This window comes from Anomaloglossus baeobatrachus, chromosome 2 (assembly GCF_048569485.1).
Source record: "Anomaloglossus baeobatrachus isolate aAnoBae1 chromosome 2, aAnoBae1.hap1, whole genome shotgun sequence".
NCBI lineage: Eukaryota > Metazoa > Chordata > Amphibia > Anura > Aromobatidae > Anomaloglossus > Anomaloglossus baeobatrachus.
This window is the reverse complement of record NC_134354.1, coordinates 103,679,978-103,693,903: the sequence shown is the minus strand read 5'-3', so window position 1 is coordinate 103,693,903 and position 13,926 is coordinate 103,679,978. Positions and strand designations below refer to the sequence as shown.

The 13,926-nt window shown below is 44.0% G+C and overlaps 1 protein-coding gene across 1 annotated transcript in view; it reads right to left on the bottom strand.

Moving 5' to 3' along the window:
* MYO18A (myosin XVIIIA) overlaps nt 1–13,926 on the bottom strand; it is a 538,612-nt gene that overhangs the window by 371,713 nt on the left and 152,973 nt on the right. Inside the window, exons 5-7 of the mRNA XM_075333424.1 lie at nt 4,328–5,032; nt 3,766–3,852; nt 23–97 (exon numbers count right to left, since the gene is read on the bottom strand). Of these exons, the coding sequence (XP_075189539.1) occupies nt 23–97; nt 3,766–3,852; nt 4,328–5,032 (867 nt within the window). The remainder of the gene's footprint in view (nt 1–22; nt 98–3,765; nt 3,853–4,327; nt 5,033–13,926) is intronic.

Below are 13,926 nucleotides of genomic sequence, written 5' to 3'. Positions count from 1 at the left end.
GTAACCCAAGAACTTTATTTACAGATGCCATGAAGATCCTCTCCAGACGTTTCTGCGCCTCTTCTGCCGGAATCTGCTGGGATACGGGGCTTGTAGCCTAAAGGTCAAATGCGCATTAATTGTATACTTAGTGAGAACAACCCATCTACATACAGCATACATCATAAGGACATCGTAACAAAAAGAAAAGAGTAACACTCAGACATGATTTTGTATGGAAAATGTTCTAGGTCCCATTTCCAGGTCAAACCCTGGTCTTCAAATGACCATGTGACGACTTATTCAACCGCGTATAGACGCTTGCATGGCTGCTCTAAAGTGATCATCTATGGTGAGGACAAACATAGGCTTCTTAGAACAGAATACATATTCTGCATTAATATGATGTATGTATTCCTGAAGTTCTGGCGTAAGCAACATGAAGACATCTAAGTACATCTGTGTTCTGCACTAGTTTGTAAAGTTAGTTTCCCAATGGACTCAAGATTATAAAACATCATCGGTTTCTACGTTCACGGACCAAGGCCGTATTCAATTGGTGAAAGTAGACAAAAATCTGTAATAATGACATAAAAGTAGTACAAAATAATATTAAAAAACAAAAGCACAATAACATTTTTCCTGAAACCAGTAGATAACCAGCATAAACATACAAAAACAATTATGAGGCAGACATGTCTAAGACAAACCGGCATGTACAGTAGTGTCCTTTCATTTACTGAAGTAGTATACACTGGACATAGAAAAGAAAAAAACTATAGTATAAAGCAGGTAAAGAGGCCTTAAAAAACAAAAGTTATTTATCCACAGGATAGGAGAGAAGTTATCAATCAGTGGGGGGTTGCCAGCTGGGACCTGCACCAGTCAAGCCGCGCTCATATCAGCGGTATTTTGCCGCAGGGCCGGATCCGGTACAAATGCATTTCAGCTCCATTGATTTCCTATAGAATCGCGGCAACATGCTGTCACATGTGGTTACGTGCTTCGCACGCAACCGCATGTGACCGCATCCTGCCGCAACTCCACTGGAGGTGAATTGAGCTGAAACGCAATTGTACCGGATCCTGCCCTGCGGCAAAATACCGCTCATGTGAGCAGCGCCACAGCAGAACTAAAAAAACCTTAATGATGTGTTCCAGTGTTTTTGTTGTTTTTGGAGCAGAAAATCAAAATTTTTCAATAAGATTTATAGTTCTGCTTCATGTCACTTGTTTTATTTACTGCCCCATTCTATGTCCTGTTGTGTATAAATATGTGACTCTTCAGATTTTGTGTTATACTGAGCCTGAAGAAGAGACCTGAGAGTCTGGAAAGCTTGCTATTATTACCATCTTTTCAGTTAGCCATTAAAAGGTATCAACCACTGAGGACTTCAGTTCTTTTAAATCATTTTTTATCTCTACTGGCTAACATGGTACAAAGATATATTTTACCTGTATCAATAAGATTTCTACTCCAAAAATTAAGGAAAAAGACTCCGTGTGAACACACCCTTAAAAAGAAGCGACCGTGTACATGCTTGACCACAGCTCCATTCATTCTCAATGGGATTGCCGGAAAAAGCCCCATAGTGCCGAGGGTTCAGCATCTGCACATCCGCTGCATTCTAACCAGGATAAAATAGTCTGATCCCAGCCATCAGACCCCACGATCAATAAGTTATTACCGATCTTGTGATTAGATAAAGGGGTTCTCTAGAGAAAACAAGTTAAGCATGTGAGGAATCCATTATCCAGACACCTTCTCCTATGGAATTACCACATCCACCATCAATTTTTTCCTCATTACTAAGACATTTATTTTAAGAAAGACAATAAAAATGAATTTTATGGCCAATGGTTTGCAGACGAGACAGCCGAAAATGTATCGTGTGGCAACTGAAGATCTAACAAAAATGAAGCTCACACCAAGAAAGGTTGGTTGAAGTCATAATTGACAACTCGCTATGAACAATGTCCTCACAACACACAGATTCCATCTAGAAATTACTCATCCTTAGCCATACCACCTTCATGTTGACCACTGAGATTTCATAAATACCTATATCCTTTATTCATGAATGATGCTTTCTACATTAACATCTACAATTTCGCTCCACTGCAGAAGGAAGAAGCCTGCCTCTGTTCCCACCAACAAATTACTAAACTGTGCTTAATGCCCAATCCTTTAAAAAGCCTTGAAATGAAATGATGAAATTGAGTATTTGTTAAACCAGAAACATACACCTGTAGACGGACCTGTTTCTTTTTGTTCTTGTGTTGACTGGCTAGAATACGATACTTACAATCATGGCTGAAAGTGTTGGCACCCTTGAAATTGTTCTAGAAAATGAAGTAAATGACCGAAAATTATTGCAATTATACGTTTTGTTTTGCACAAGTTTATGTCCTGTGTATTGAGACAACACACACAAAAAAGGAGGGATGTTGCTCCCCCTTTCTTACCTTACTCTCTCACGTATTATACCCCTATATTCTTCCTCATAATTTCCCCCCATCCCCTTCCACCTTCTTGTTCTTACATCCCCTTTTCTTTATTCATGAAACCACCTGACAGTGTTATAAGTTGTTAATATACTTAAAGTTTTTTCTGAATCCACATTGTCATAATTTGTAAGAAAGTGTCATGATGGTTCCCTACCCATCTATGTTATATTCTAAAATGTTAAATAAAGAATTTAAAAAAAAAAAAAAAAAAAAAAAAGCAGGGATGGAGGGGGGGGCAAATTGTACAACTCCAAAAATGGACCAGACAACATTGTTGGCACCCTCAACTTAATATTTGGTTGCACACCCTCTGTAATAAATAACTGCAATCAATCACTTCCTATAACCATCAACAAGCTTCTTATATCTCTCAACTGGAATTGTGGACCACTTAATTTTTTCCTCCGTGCGTGTGTTATTCCAATACAAAAAAAGGAAATAAAATGCAGAAACAAGTAATTGCATAAATTTTCTGGGAGAAATGCTTAATTTGCTGTAACAATTTCACGGGTGCCACAGTTTCATCCATAACTGTACCCATCACTGCCTTCTCTAGTTTCTATTGCCGCTACAGTCCACTTCTCACATATGTGACCAGCTAGCTCACACAGTGGACAGGTAGTGCTTTTTCAGTGAAAGTCTGAGACCCTTGAAGTGAGCATCATAGGTTTATATTGAGAAAGTGACTTTCAGTCCACACAAAAAAAAACCATTGAGTGGGCCAGCTAATCAAAATCGGACTAATATTGTGGGGAAGAGGACTGAAGTGGCGGTGGAAAAGGGGAAAAGGCAGCAATGACCAAGTAATCTAAGCATACATTATGCTTATATTACTGAAGGCTAAAAGAGGGGTACATTAAATTATTATATATATCAACTTTAGCTATATATACTGTTATATACAGCTAAAGTGCTCTGGTCATGCATGTCTCTTGTAAAATCACCCACTTTACTGTTGAGGAACAGGAACGGTCGAAAGATCATAGTATTCGGGTTGGTTGATGTCTAGTAAATGTCCAAAGCGTTAAACTTCCTTGAAGAATTGCTAGGGACAAGTGTTTTCTTCCTTTGGTTGGAAGATTCATTTGTTTACTTTCCCCAAGAGGCAAGGGGTGCAAACATCCAATACTGGCTGGTTCTCTACAAGGAAAGCCAAACCTTCCAAGACCCACAAGAACATTTCTCTTAGAAGAATACGGAAGCAGAACTATTCATCTTTGAAGCGCTAGGCAAATTTACCAACGTCTCAACCAGAAGTAATGAGTTATTAGAAACACACCTTTCTTGATGTCCCTTTTTCTTGAGTGCCCAGGGAAAACTTAGACTTCTGAGGTACGGGCGGTGCAGTGCCCTTCTTCAGAGGTTGCTGAGCAGAGGTAGGAAAATTATTGGAAACCAAAAAGATCACTCTGCTGCCATCTAACACAGATAAAGGCCAAGGACAGCCAGCAAAATGGTTTATGCCCCCTTTTTCTGCCATCATTACTACTTTAGGTTGAAAGCTCGATTATTTTCATTGATAAAAGCTCAAATTCAAAAGCAAATTCTATTTTTTTTCTGTTATCAGCCAAAGCGTAAACCTAAAATGGCCACAGGGTAAAGGACACAGCCTTAAAAACTTTTTACAGAACTCTGAAAAACATGTATATAAAGTAGATAAACAAAAAATATAATGATGTTCTAATCAAGTCATGCAAATAAGTATTAAAAAAGTTAATACATTAGAGCCTAGGAGCACTCCACACTGGTCACATGCATGGTTAATTTTGGTCATCTGAAGTGGAGGAAGCTTTTACGGTGGATTGTGTTGCTCATGCACACACTTAGATAAATGTGCATACCTCGGGTGTAAATCTAGATGGTTTTTGTGGCATTTTGCTGGACAGGTCAGGAATAATCACTTTGGAGGGGATGTCAACGATCTTCTCTTCTACAGAGGCAGGTGGGTTGGGACTGATTGACTTCTCGCTTGCTTTTTCTGCAGGTGGAGTTGGTGAAGACACTTTCTCAAGTGTAGGCTCCACTTTCTTCTCAGGAAGTTTAAATCTTTGTCTATGTTCTTTCATTTTGCCCCTGGTCATAAGGCTGGTGAGGCCCACTGAAATGTCATCCTTTTCTTTTTTAGCCTCAGTTTTGGGCATGGCAGGTGCCTTTGGAATGGGAGACTGTGGCCGATTTTTTTCCTGTGTTTGGACAGGCGCATTTTTGCTTCCGGTATCCTCCTGTGGAATGACTTTTCTAACCATCTTTCGTACCACTTTCACCACTTTCTTTTTGGTACCAGTTTCCTCAGAACCAGTCTCCGTAGTTATGGACTTTTCACTTCCAGCTCTCTGCATGGTCTTAGCTGGTTTCTCATCACCGTTCTGCATCGGTTCTGGACTGGTAACTCGCACGGGATTTGGCACTCTTTCAGGACTCTTCACCCTAAATGGACTTTGTCTTGGCTCTGGGCTTTTGGCTCTCAATGGGGTTGGGGAGAATGAATTTCTTGGAGATGATGGATTGCTTAAAGGTTGCTCTCCCTCATTCTCTGAGTTTTCAGACTACATTTTGAACATAGAAATAACATAAAAAAAAAGGCAACTTTGTATTCTGATACAAATCTCAAATTGACAAAAAATATCCTGTCCCAACATTCAAAACCTCACTTACCTGGGAATTCAGAAATAAAGGTCTGTGACCTACTGTACGATGATGTATCCTATAGTTCATGCCACGCTCAATATCCACATAGAGTGGTGTCAGGGTCCTCTAGGCTCTCAGTTCACAGCCTAAAGGCCCTGTCACACACAGAGATAAATCTGCGGCAGATCTGTGGTTGCAGTGAAATTGTGGACAATCAGTGCCAGGTTTGTGGCTGTGTACAAATGGAACAATATGTCCATGATTTCATTGCAACCACAGATCTGCCAAAGATTTATCTCTGTGTGTGACGGGGCCTTAAGAGGACGGACTATTTTACACAGTTGACCATAAGGAGCAACACCGCACTGCTTGGATGTTTTACGTGAAAATTTTCAGAATTTTGGGATCCCAAGTAGGTAAAGTTTTTGGTGGTGGGAAGTTTTTACCTAAAGTTATATTGCACACTACCTTTGTTCTAATTACACATCTATAGAGTTGCAAGACATTTACGGTATATACACACACTTTTTTTTTTTTTTTTTTTTTTTTAATATCTAACTTTATGGTGTTCCCCTTTTAGAAATGCAAAGTTCACAGTTTGAAATGTGCCAAAGTCGATCACAACACAGACAATGTACAATATCCACTATATAGTATGGCAGCTAAATGATTTTATTCTGAATGAACCCATTCAATTTGTAACTTTCCTTTCATTTATGGTCTGTAGAAGGTTCTCTTTAGGACCCCTTTTATGCAATTTCTCAAACATGTTCTGTCTGGGTAGAGGTTATACCGATTGTAGTCTATGGGTTTCTTGTTAAAGGGAACCAGTCACCAGGTTTTTCCCTTATGAGCTGCAGCCACCAACAGTAAGGCCTTATATACAGCGTTCTAGAATTTTATATGGCGTGGCCTGGGCTCTTATATACAAGTAAAAAATACCTTTATTATACTCCCCTAGGTGGTGGTCCGGTGCGATGGGCACCGCTGCTCTCAGTCCAGTGACTTCATCTTCTGGTATCACCATCCTCCTGCTCATGACGCGTCCTGTATCATTCAGAGAGAGGCCTCCGTTGTGCCCTTGTACAGGTGCATTTTGATCTGCCTGACTGAGGGCAGATCACAGTATTGTAGTACGCATGCGCGGGCGGTCTTTGACCTTCCCTCGTGCCTGCGCATTACAGTACTATTCTCGGACCTCAGCACAGCAGATCAAAAGAGCACAAAGGAGGCCTCTCTGTGAATGGCACAGGATGCGTCATGCACACAGGGCTGGGCAGGAGGATGGCGACCGCACAAGATGGAGGAGGCGTCGAACCAAGAGCAGCGACATCCATGGGACCGGACCGCCCCATAGGAGAGTATTATAAAGGTGTTTTTTACGTTGTACAGCGTGACCTGGGCTCTTATATACAGCATTCCAGAATACTGTATATAAGAGCTCCCTGGTGGTGGCTGCAGCTTATAGGGGAAAAACCTGGTGGCAGGTTCCCTTTAAAGACCGCTTTACACGCTACAATATATCTTACGATGTGTCAGTGGGGTCACGTCGTAAGTGACGCACATCCGGCATAGTAAGGTACATTGTAGTGTGTGACAGGTACGTGCGATTGAACGTTAAAACGTTAATCGCATGCACGTCGTTCAATTCCTAAAAATTGAACGTCAGATTGTTCATCGTACCCAGGGTAGCACACATTGCAGTGTGTGACACCCCAGGAACGATGAACAGATCTTACCTATGTCCTGCAGCTCCCGGCCAGCAATGCAGAAGGAAGGAGGTGGGCGGGATGTTTAAGTCCCGCTCATCTCCGCCCCTCCGCTTCTATTGGTCGGCTGCCGCGTGGCGACGATGTGACGCTGAACGTCCCTCCCACTCCAGGAAGTGGACGTTTGCCGCCCACATCGAGGTCGTGTGGACGGGTAAGTACATGTGACGGGGGTTAATAGTTTGTGCGGCACATTCAACAAATTGAACGTGCCGCAGATACGATTGGGGCAGTTACGATCGCATACAATATCGTATGCAGAATCGTAACATTTAAGCAAGCTTAAAGTCGGATTATCCACAGGAGGAAAAAAAACAAAAAAGGAAAAGAAACTAGACAGTACATGGATGATAACGGTGTAACATCCAACTGCTATCTGCTTTGTTTGTTTTTTGTAATGACTGGGTAGAAGAATTGGAAATTCTTTTTTTTCTGCAAGAGAAAAACGGAGGTCGCAGAGTTAAAGAAAAAAAAAAGGGAGTAAAAAAACGCAGATGATCATATGGAACAAAAAGCAACATGTACAACTGTGGGGAGGGGGGGGGAAATCCACAGACCTAAAACCAGTCTTCCATCTAGGACTACAGAAACCATATACCGTCTGCACCTGCTGTTTGTGTTCTCCCCCTGCCCTTATGTCCTGATACATAAAACAGAAGGTGACTTTTCATTAAATTAGACCTATGGTTTCAGTGTAAGCAGGCATAGAACTGCTGTAAAAGCATCGGACAAGCCCATCACTATACAGCTGCAGTGCAGTGCAGAGCTCGGCTATATATCATGCACCTAGGAACCCAACACCGAACCAGGGCCCCAGCAGCAGCCTCATACGGCCAGCACCCTGGGCATTATCAGCTGCCCCAATAGAGCAGGCTGATCATCTCCACCGCATGACCCGTCCATTACTCACTTACTCCATCATCCCTCCCAATATATACCCTGGTCATACACTATAAAAGCGTTATTTTCTAAGCATTGTATTACCAGCCCCATGGTGTGAAGCCATAAAAGCAATAATAACTAGTACAAAGCCTCCGTACCTTACTGGATGGTTATAATGTCCACTGTACAGAGACAGCCCTACTGCATATAGGGTGCGAGAGCTGCGGATCAATAGGAGAGGATAATGCAATGCTTTGCCCAGATCTTGCAGCAGCGAGCAGTGGGATGGGAGCTTTGATACAAATCTGCTGACATTATGTTTCACAGATCTGTACTGACCCAACAACTTAAGTAATGGCCGTAGAAACTTATCAGCAAGCATTCTGTTCTCTGCAGACTTGTTGCTATTTAAAGCGAACCAAGGTCTGAAATCATTTTATATGTATAGCAGCAATTATCCCAGCAGACGTACTGGATGCCTCCCAAGATAACAACTAGCCCTGCAGTAGCCCCACTATTAGCATAACTAGGAGCTGAAGCATATGACCAAATCTGGAGACTCATGTGGACAATGAAAATGATGTATATATTTTTTTTTTTTTTTTGTTCTTAGGGAAGGTAAGCTGTTGCCTTAAGTAATAATGTGACAATGGGGAGGATGACCCGTCGGCCAAACAACCGTTAAGCCAACAGCTAATGAAAGTGTAGATATGCCTTAAAGGTTAATTTTCATCACTGAACGTTATCAACTTTTCATGGGATATAATCACTTGGGGTCTGACTGTCCAAGAACAAAAGTTTCCAAAATACCCCTCCAGCAAAAGGACAGATGACCATGCATATGGCTAACGGACTTCTGGAGTTTGCCAAGAGCGAGCTTTTCAAGTGGTCCAATAGAGAATGTCCTCCATTCCAAAAGGGCATTTAGGGTCCCTTTAAGGCGATTTGAAAGTCAGGATACACTATAAGGGCAAAAGTATCGAAACACATAACTGAGGATATATGCACAGGTCATCTGTTAGACCCGTATTAGTCTTGAAGCAGAAGAAAATCCAGGAAACCACAGACAGTAACCATACCATCTTATTTGAAGTCTTGTGCACAAGTCACTTTGCACAGCAACTCGTTTTGACATTGTGGTACATTAGGTTCATACGTCTCAGCACTTTTTCAGAAGGATTCTAGGTGGAATCCGCTGAAAAAGACATTGTATGCATACACCCTTAAGGTACCGTCACACATAATGAGATCGCTAGCGAGATCGCAGCTGAGTCACGGTTTCTGTGACGCAATAGCGATCCCGTTAGCGATCTTGTTATGTGTGACACCTACCAGCGATCAGGCCCCTGCTGTGAGATCTCTAGTCGTTGCAGAATGGTCCAGGCCATTTTCTTCAAAGGCGATGTCTTGCTGGGCAGGACACATCGCTGTGTTTGACACTGTGTGACAGGGTCACAGTGACTGCTGAGATCGTTATACAGGTGGCTACTGCGACCTGTATTGTTCCTGCATCGCTGGCAAGATCTGACTGTGTGACATCTCACCTGCGACCTCCCAGCGACTTACCTGCGATCCCTATCAGGTCGCATAGTTTTCGGGATCGCTGGTAAGTCGTTGTGTGTGACTGGGCCTTTAATCATCGAATTCACCCTAAACCTTAAATTGTGACATCACCGTTGTAGTTCGTCAATTCATTATGTATCTTTCCTCTTAAAATTTTCCACAAAGAACTGTGATTGATATAATTGAAAAGTAGAAGCATTTAGGAACCAGTGTAACTCACCACCCTTCTTTACCTGGCAGAATGATGGAGGAGTCTGGGATTGGCGAATGCCATAAAAATATCCGCCTGACTGTATTGTGCCAACTGTAAGGTTTGCTGGAGGAGGGATAATACTATGGCTTGTTCTTTCTTCTAAGAACAAAACTTAATCTTAGCCCTTTAACTCCAGTCAAGAAATATCTTAATGCTTTGGAACATCAAGAAATTTTGGACAATTGTAGCTTCCAACTTTGTGGGAATAGTTTGGGGAAGGGCCTTTTCTATTCCTCATGATGGTGACCCAGTGCATAAGGTCTATAAAGAAAGGATTGGGGTAGTTTGCGGTGTAAGAACCTGACTGGACACAAAGCCCCGACCTGAATTGAAATAGAATGGAGATTTCGAGATAAGTCAAACTAAATATTAAAGCAGTCGGCCGCTATCTCCTGTTAGTGCAGCGTTCCTCACTAGCTGACCTGCACTTCTGTCCATACAATGGCTGCTGACGGAGGAGCAAGTGTCCAGATCAATCCGTCAACCTCCTCAAATTAAAGCACCTTTCGTGGAAAATCTGCTGGCCAGAAAAGCTGGTCAGCTTGTGAGGAACACTGCAGTAACGAGAGCGGCCAATGGCTTTAGTGCCTATGGATGCAAAATAGGAGCACATAATGTGGAGACGCCCCAATACTTTTCTCCTTAGGGCTCGGTTCTACTTGCACATAGCTTCCAATGCGAGAGCAACGGAAGCGATATGCTAATGACCCTCTACTGTGAGTGGGAACCGAGGGTCACGCGACTGTGATCTGATCTTGCAATCGCATCACAGCTGCGGGCGGAACTTTCTCCCTCCTCTCCGCTGCCTGTCTCTGCGTACATTCCATTGCGGTCGGGTGACATGCGAGTGCAGTACAATGTTTCACACGCACCCATAGACTTGTATGGGGGTGCGTGAGCCAAGAATCGCTGCCAAACACACCCTCATTCGATTAATTTCTCATACAGACATGGCACGAAAACTCAATCGCAGATGGACACTGCCCCATAGTTTTGCACTGGTGCGAGTGCAATCCGATGTTATATCCGACTGCACTTGTCCCTGCAAAATACAAGTGGAACCGAGGCCTTATAGTGAATATACACCAGATGGGATGGTAGGAAGAGAGAATGGAAATCTCAGTGCGTACATTGTTCCTATTTCTTGGCACTAGTTACTGATGGAATATCTGCTCTAAAGAACAAAAGCCATGAATGAAAAACTGACCACATACAACTTAGGAATTCATATTTGAAGAAGCAAAAAAGGGATTTTAAGAAGGTTGTAAACTTACACCAAGCAGAGTTCAGGTATCTAAAACTAATGCAAAAGAAATCTGATCAGGTTGATTAATTGGCTAAAAGGGACAATAAGGCTGTGTGCACACGATGCGTTTTTTACCGCGGAAACGCTGCGTTTTGAACCGCAGCGTTTCAGTGGCAAATTGCATGCGTTCAGCTTTCCCAGCAAAGTGTATGGGAAAGCTGAAAAATCAGTGCACACGCTGCGTTTCTTTCCGCAGCGTTTTGGATGCCAAAAATCGGTGCGGAAAGAAAAGCAGCATGTCACTTCTTTTGTGCGTTGTGGCTGCGCTCTCTCCCCCATTGAAATCAATGATGTGGGGACAGAACGCAGCCACAACGCATGGACCTGCTTTTTTGTTGCGGTCCGCGGCCTTTGTCGGCACGCCAGAACGCAGGCATTTACCTGGAAGTGAGGTCAAGAGGCTTCCTGTTGACCTCACTTCCTGGCAAAGCCCCCGGTGTCGCCAAAGTGCCCGCCCCGACCCCCGACCCCCCTCCCGAAAATCCAACATGGCCGCGCGCACAGTAGCGCACCGGCCGCCCTGCTCCTATGATTTCTGTCGCATGTGCAATAACACATGCGACAGAAAACTGTTCCCCAGGCCCTGCCCGTTCACCCCAATTCCCCCCGGTGTCATACATACCTGTCCGGTCGCAGCGCTGATCCCCCGCGGCCCCCTCCTCCTTCACAGCAGACGCCGGCCGGTCACATGTGCAGAGCAGCTGACAGCCAGCACAGTGTTCAGTGTGAGCTGTGCTGGCTGCTCGGCAGTCTGCAGCTGTGACCCGGGGAGAGTGGGTGCAGATTTTTGCACCCACTCTCCTCAAATGGAGGGTCTGCCCTCCTAAAAAATGGGGGATACGTTTCCTGAACGTGCCCCCATATTCTAGAAGGTCCAGAGGCGACGTGGGACATCCATATGGATTTCTGCGGACCCATTTTTTTTTATTAAATTGGAGAACAAGGGAATGATTTGGGGAGTGTTTTTTCTAATAAAACATTTTTTGTTGTCTTTTTTTGCTTTTGTTTACTGTCAATTAGTTATGTCGGGTGTCTGATAGACGCCGTGACATCACTAATTGCTGGGCTTGATGCCAGGTGACATTACACATCTGGTATCAACCCCATTTATTACCCCGTTAGCCAACGCACCAGGGCACGGGATGAGTTGGGGCGAAGCGCCAGGATTGGCGCATCTAATGGATGCGCCACTTCTGGGGCGGCTGCGGCCTGCTATTTTTAGGCTGGGAAGAGTCCAATAACCATGGCTCTTCCCACCCTGAGAATACCAGACCCCAGCTGTCAGCTTCACCTTGGCTGGTGATCTAATTTGTGGGGACCCCACGTTATTTTTTTTTTTATTCTTTATTTATATATATAAAAAAAAAAACATGGGGAGCCCTCCAAATTGATCACCAGCCAAGATGAAGCTGCCAGCTGTGGTTTGCAGGCTACAGCTGTCTGCTTTACCCTGACTGGCTATCAAAAATAGGGGGGACCCCACGCCATTTTTTTCATTTTTTTTTTTTTTTTTTATTGGATAAATACTAAGCTAGGCACCCTTTAGTGCCACATGAAAGGTACTAAAGGTGCCAGCTTAGAATATGCAGGCGGGGGTAGGACGTTCTATATATTTGACATCCCTTCATCCATTGACGCTTTTTAGGCTGTGTGTCCACAATCAGGGTTTGCAGCGTTATGGGCGCTGAGTGTTTTCCCTGCGTCCATAACGCTGCGTTGTGCAGTAGAAGCACAGTGGAAGGATTTTTGGAGATCCCATGCCCACTGTGCTTCTTTTCTCCGCAGCATAAACTGACCGGTAGCGTGGCTTCCCAAGCCTCAGCATGTCAATTTATGCTGCGGAGACGAGTGTTCTCTGCAGGTAGTATAGAGCTCCACAGCAGCCTGAACCCAAATCGTGGGCATGGGCAGCTGCAGGAAGGCTGGCACTGTGTACTAGACGCCGTGTCGCTGGATCATGGCCACATAGCCTTAGGCCCCTTTCACACGTCAGTGATTCTGGGACGTTTGTGCTTTTTTTTAAACGTACCAGGATCACTGACATACGCAGACCCATTATAATGAATGGGTCTGCTCACACGTCAGTGATTTTTCACTGCACGTGTCTCCATGCGGCGTACCCGCGTGTGCGTGATTGCCGCACGGAGACATGTCCATTTTTTTCTGGCATCACTGATGTCCCACGGACCACGCAGTGGTGTGATCCGTGAAACACGTGCCAGAAAAAAACGTGCTTTTAAAATAAAAAACATTTTAACTCACCCGGCTCCAGCGATGTCCTCTGCAGCCCGTCCTCCCTGTTCCTTCTGTGCCGGCTCATTATTGTCGTGCATATTCATGATGCACGACACAGCCAACCCGGAAGCAGCTGCTGCGGGGGTCAGCGCCGGCCGGATGCTGCACCGCGGGAGCGATCAGCACCATGGAGAGCGGGAGCGGGTGCAGGTGAGTTAATCTCTAAGTGCAATCACGGGCCACGGAGAACGGAGCCCGGATTGCACTTAGACAACCCACGTGTGCCGTGATTCACGGCACACGGAGGGACATGTGCGTGTTTTACACGCCAGTGAAAAACGTCAGTGTTTTTCACTGACATGTGAAGCGGGCCTAAAAGTGAGAATATTGTTGCTACAGCAACATTTTGGGTGAAGTAGCTGTGGATTCAAAATGCTTAATATACTCCTGAATAAAATCCTTGATGGGTGCAGATTCCAAAATGGGGTCACTTGTGGGGGTTTTCTGACGTATAGGTACCTAAGGGGCTTGGTGCGCGAAGTTTATTTCAACTTTTCCAAAATTCAAATGGTGCTCCTTCCATTCCAAGCCCTCCCATTTATCCAAACAGAATGTGGAGAAGGAAATGACATCACAGGTTTTTTTTTTTCCAAAGGTCTGTGTTCAACCAACTTTATTATCACTGACAAGTCTTAAAAAACGCACCTAAAAAAACGCATGAAAAACGTATGAAAAACGCATGAAAAACGCATGAAAAACGCATGAAAAACGCATGCGTTTTCGATGCGTTGTTTCTCAAAAAGC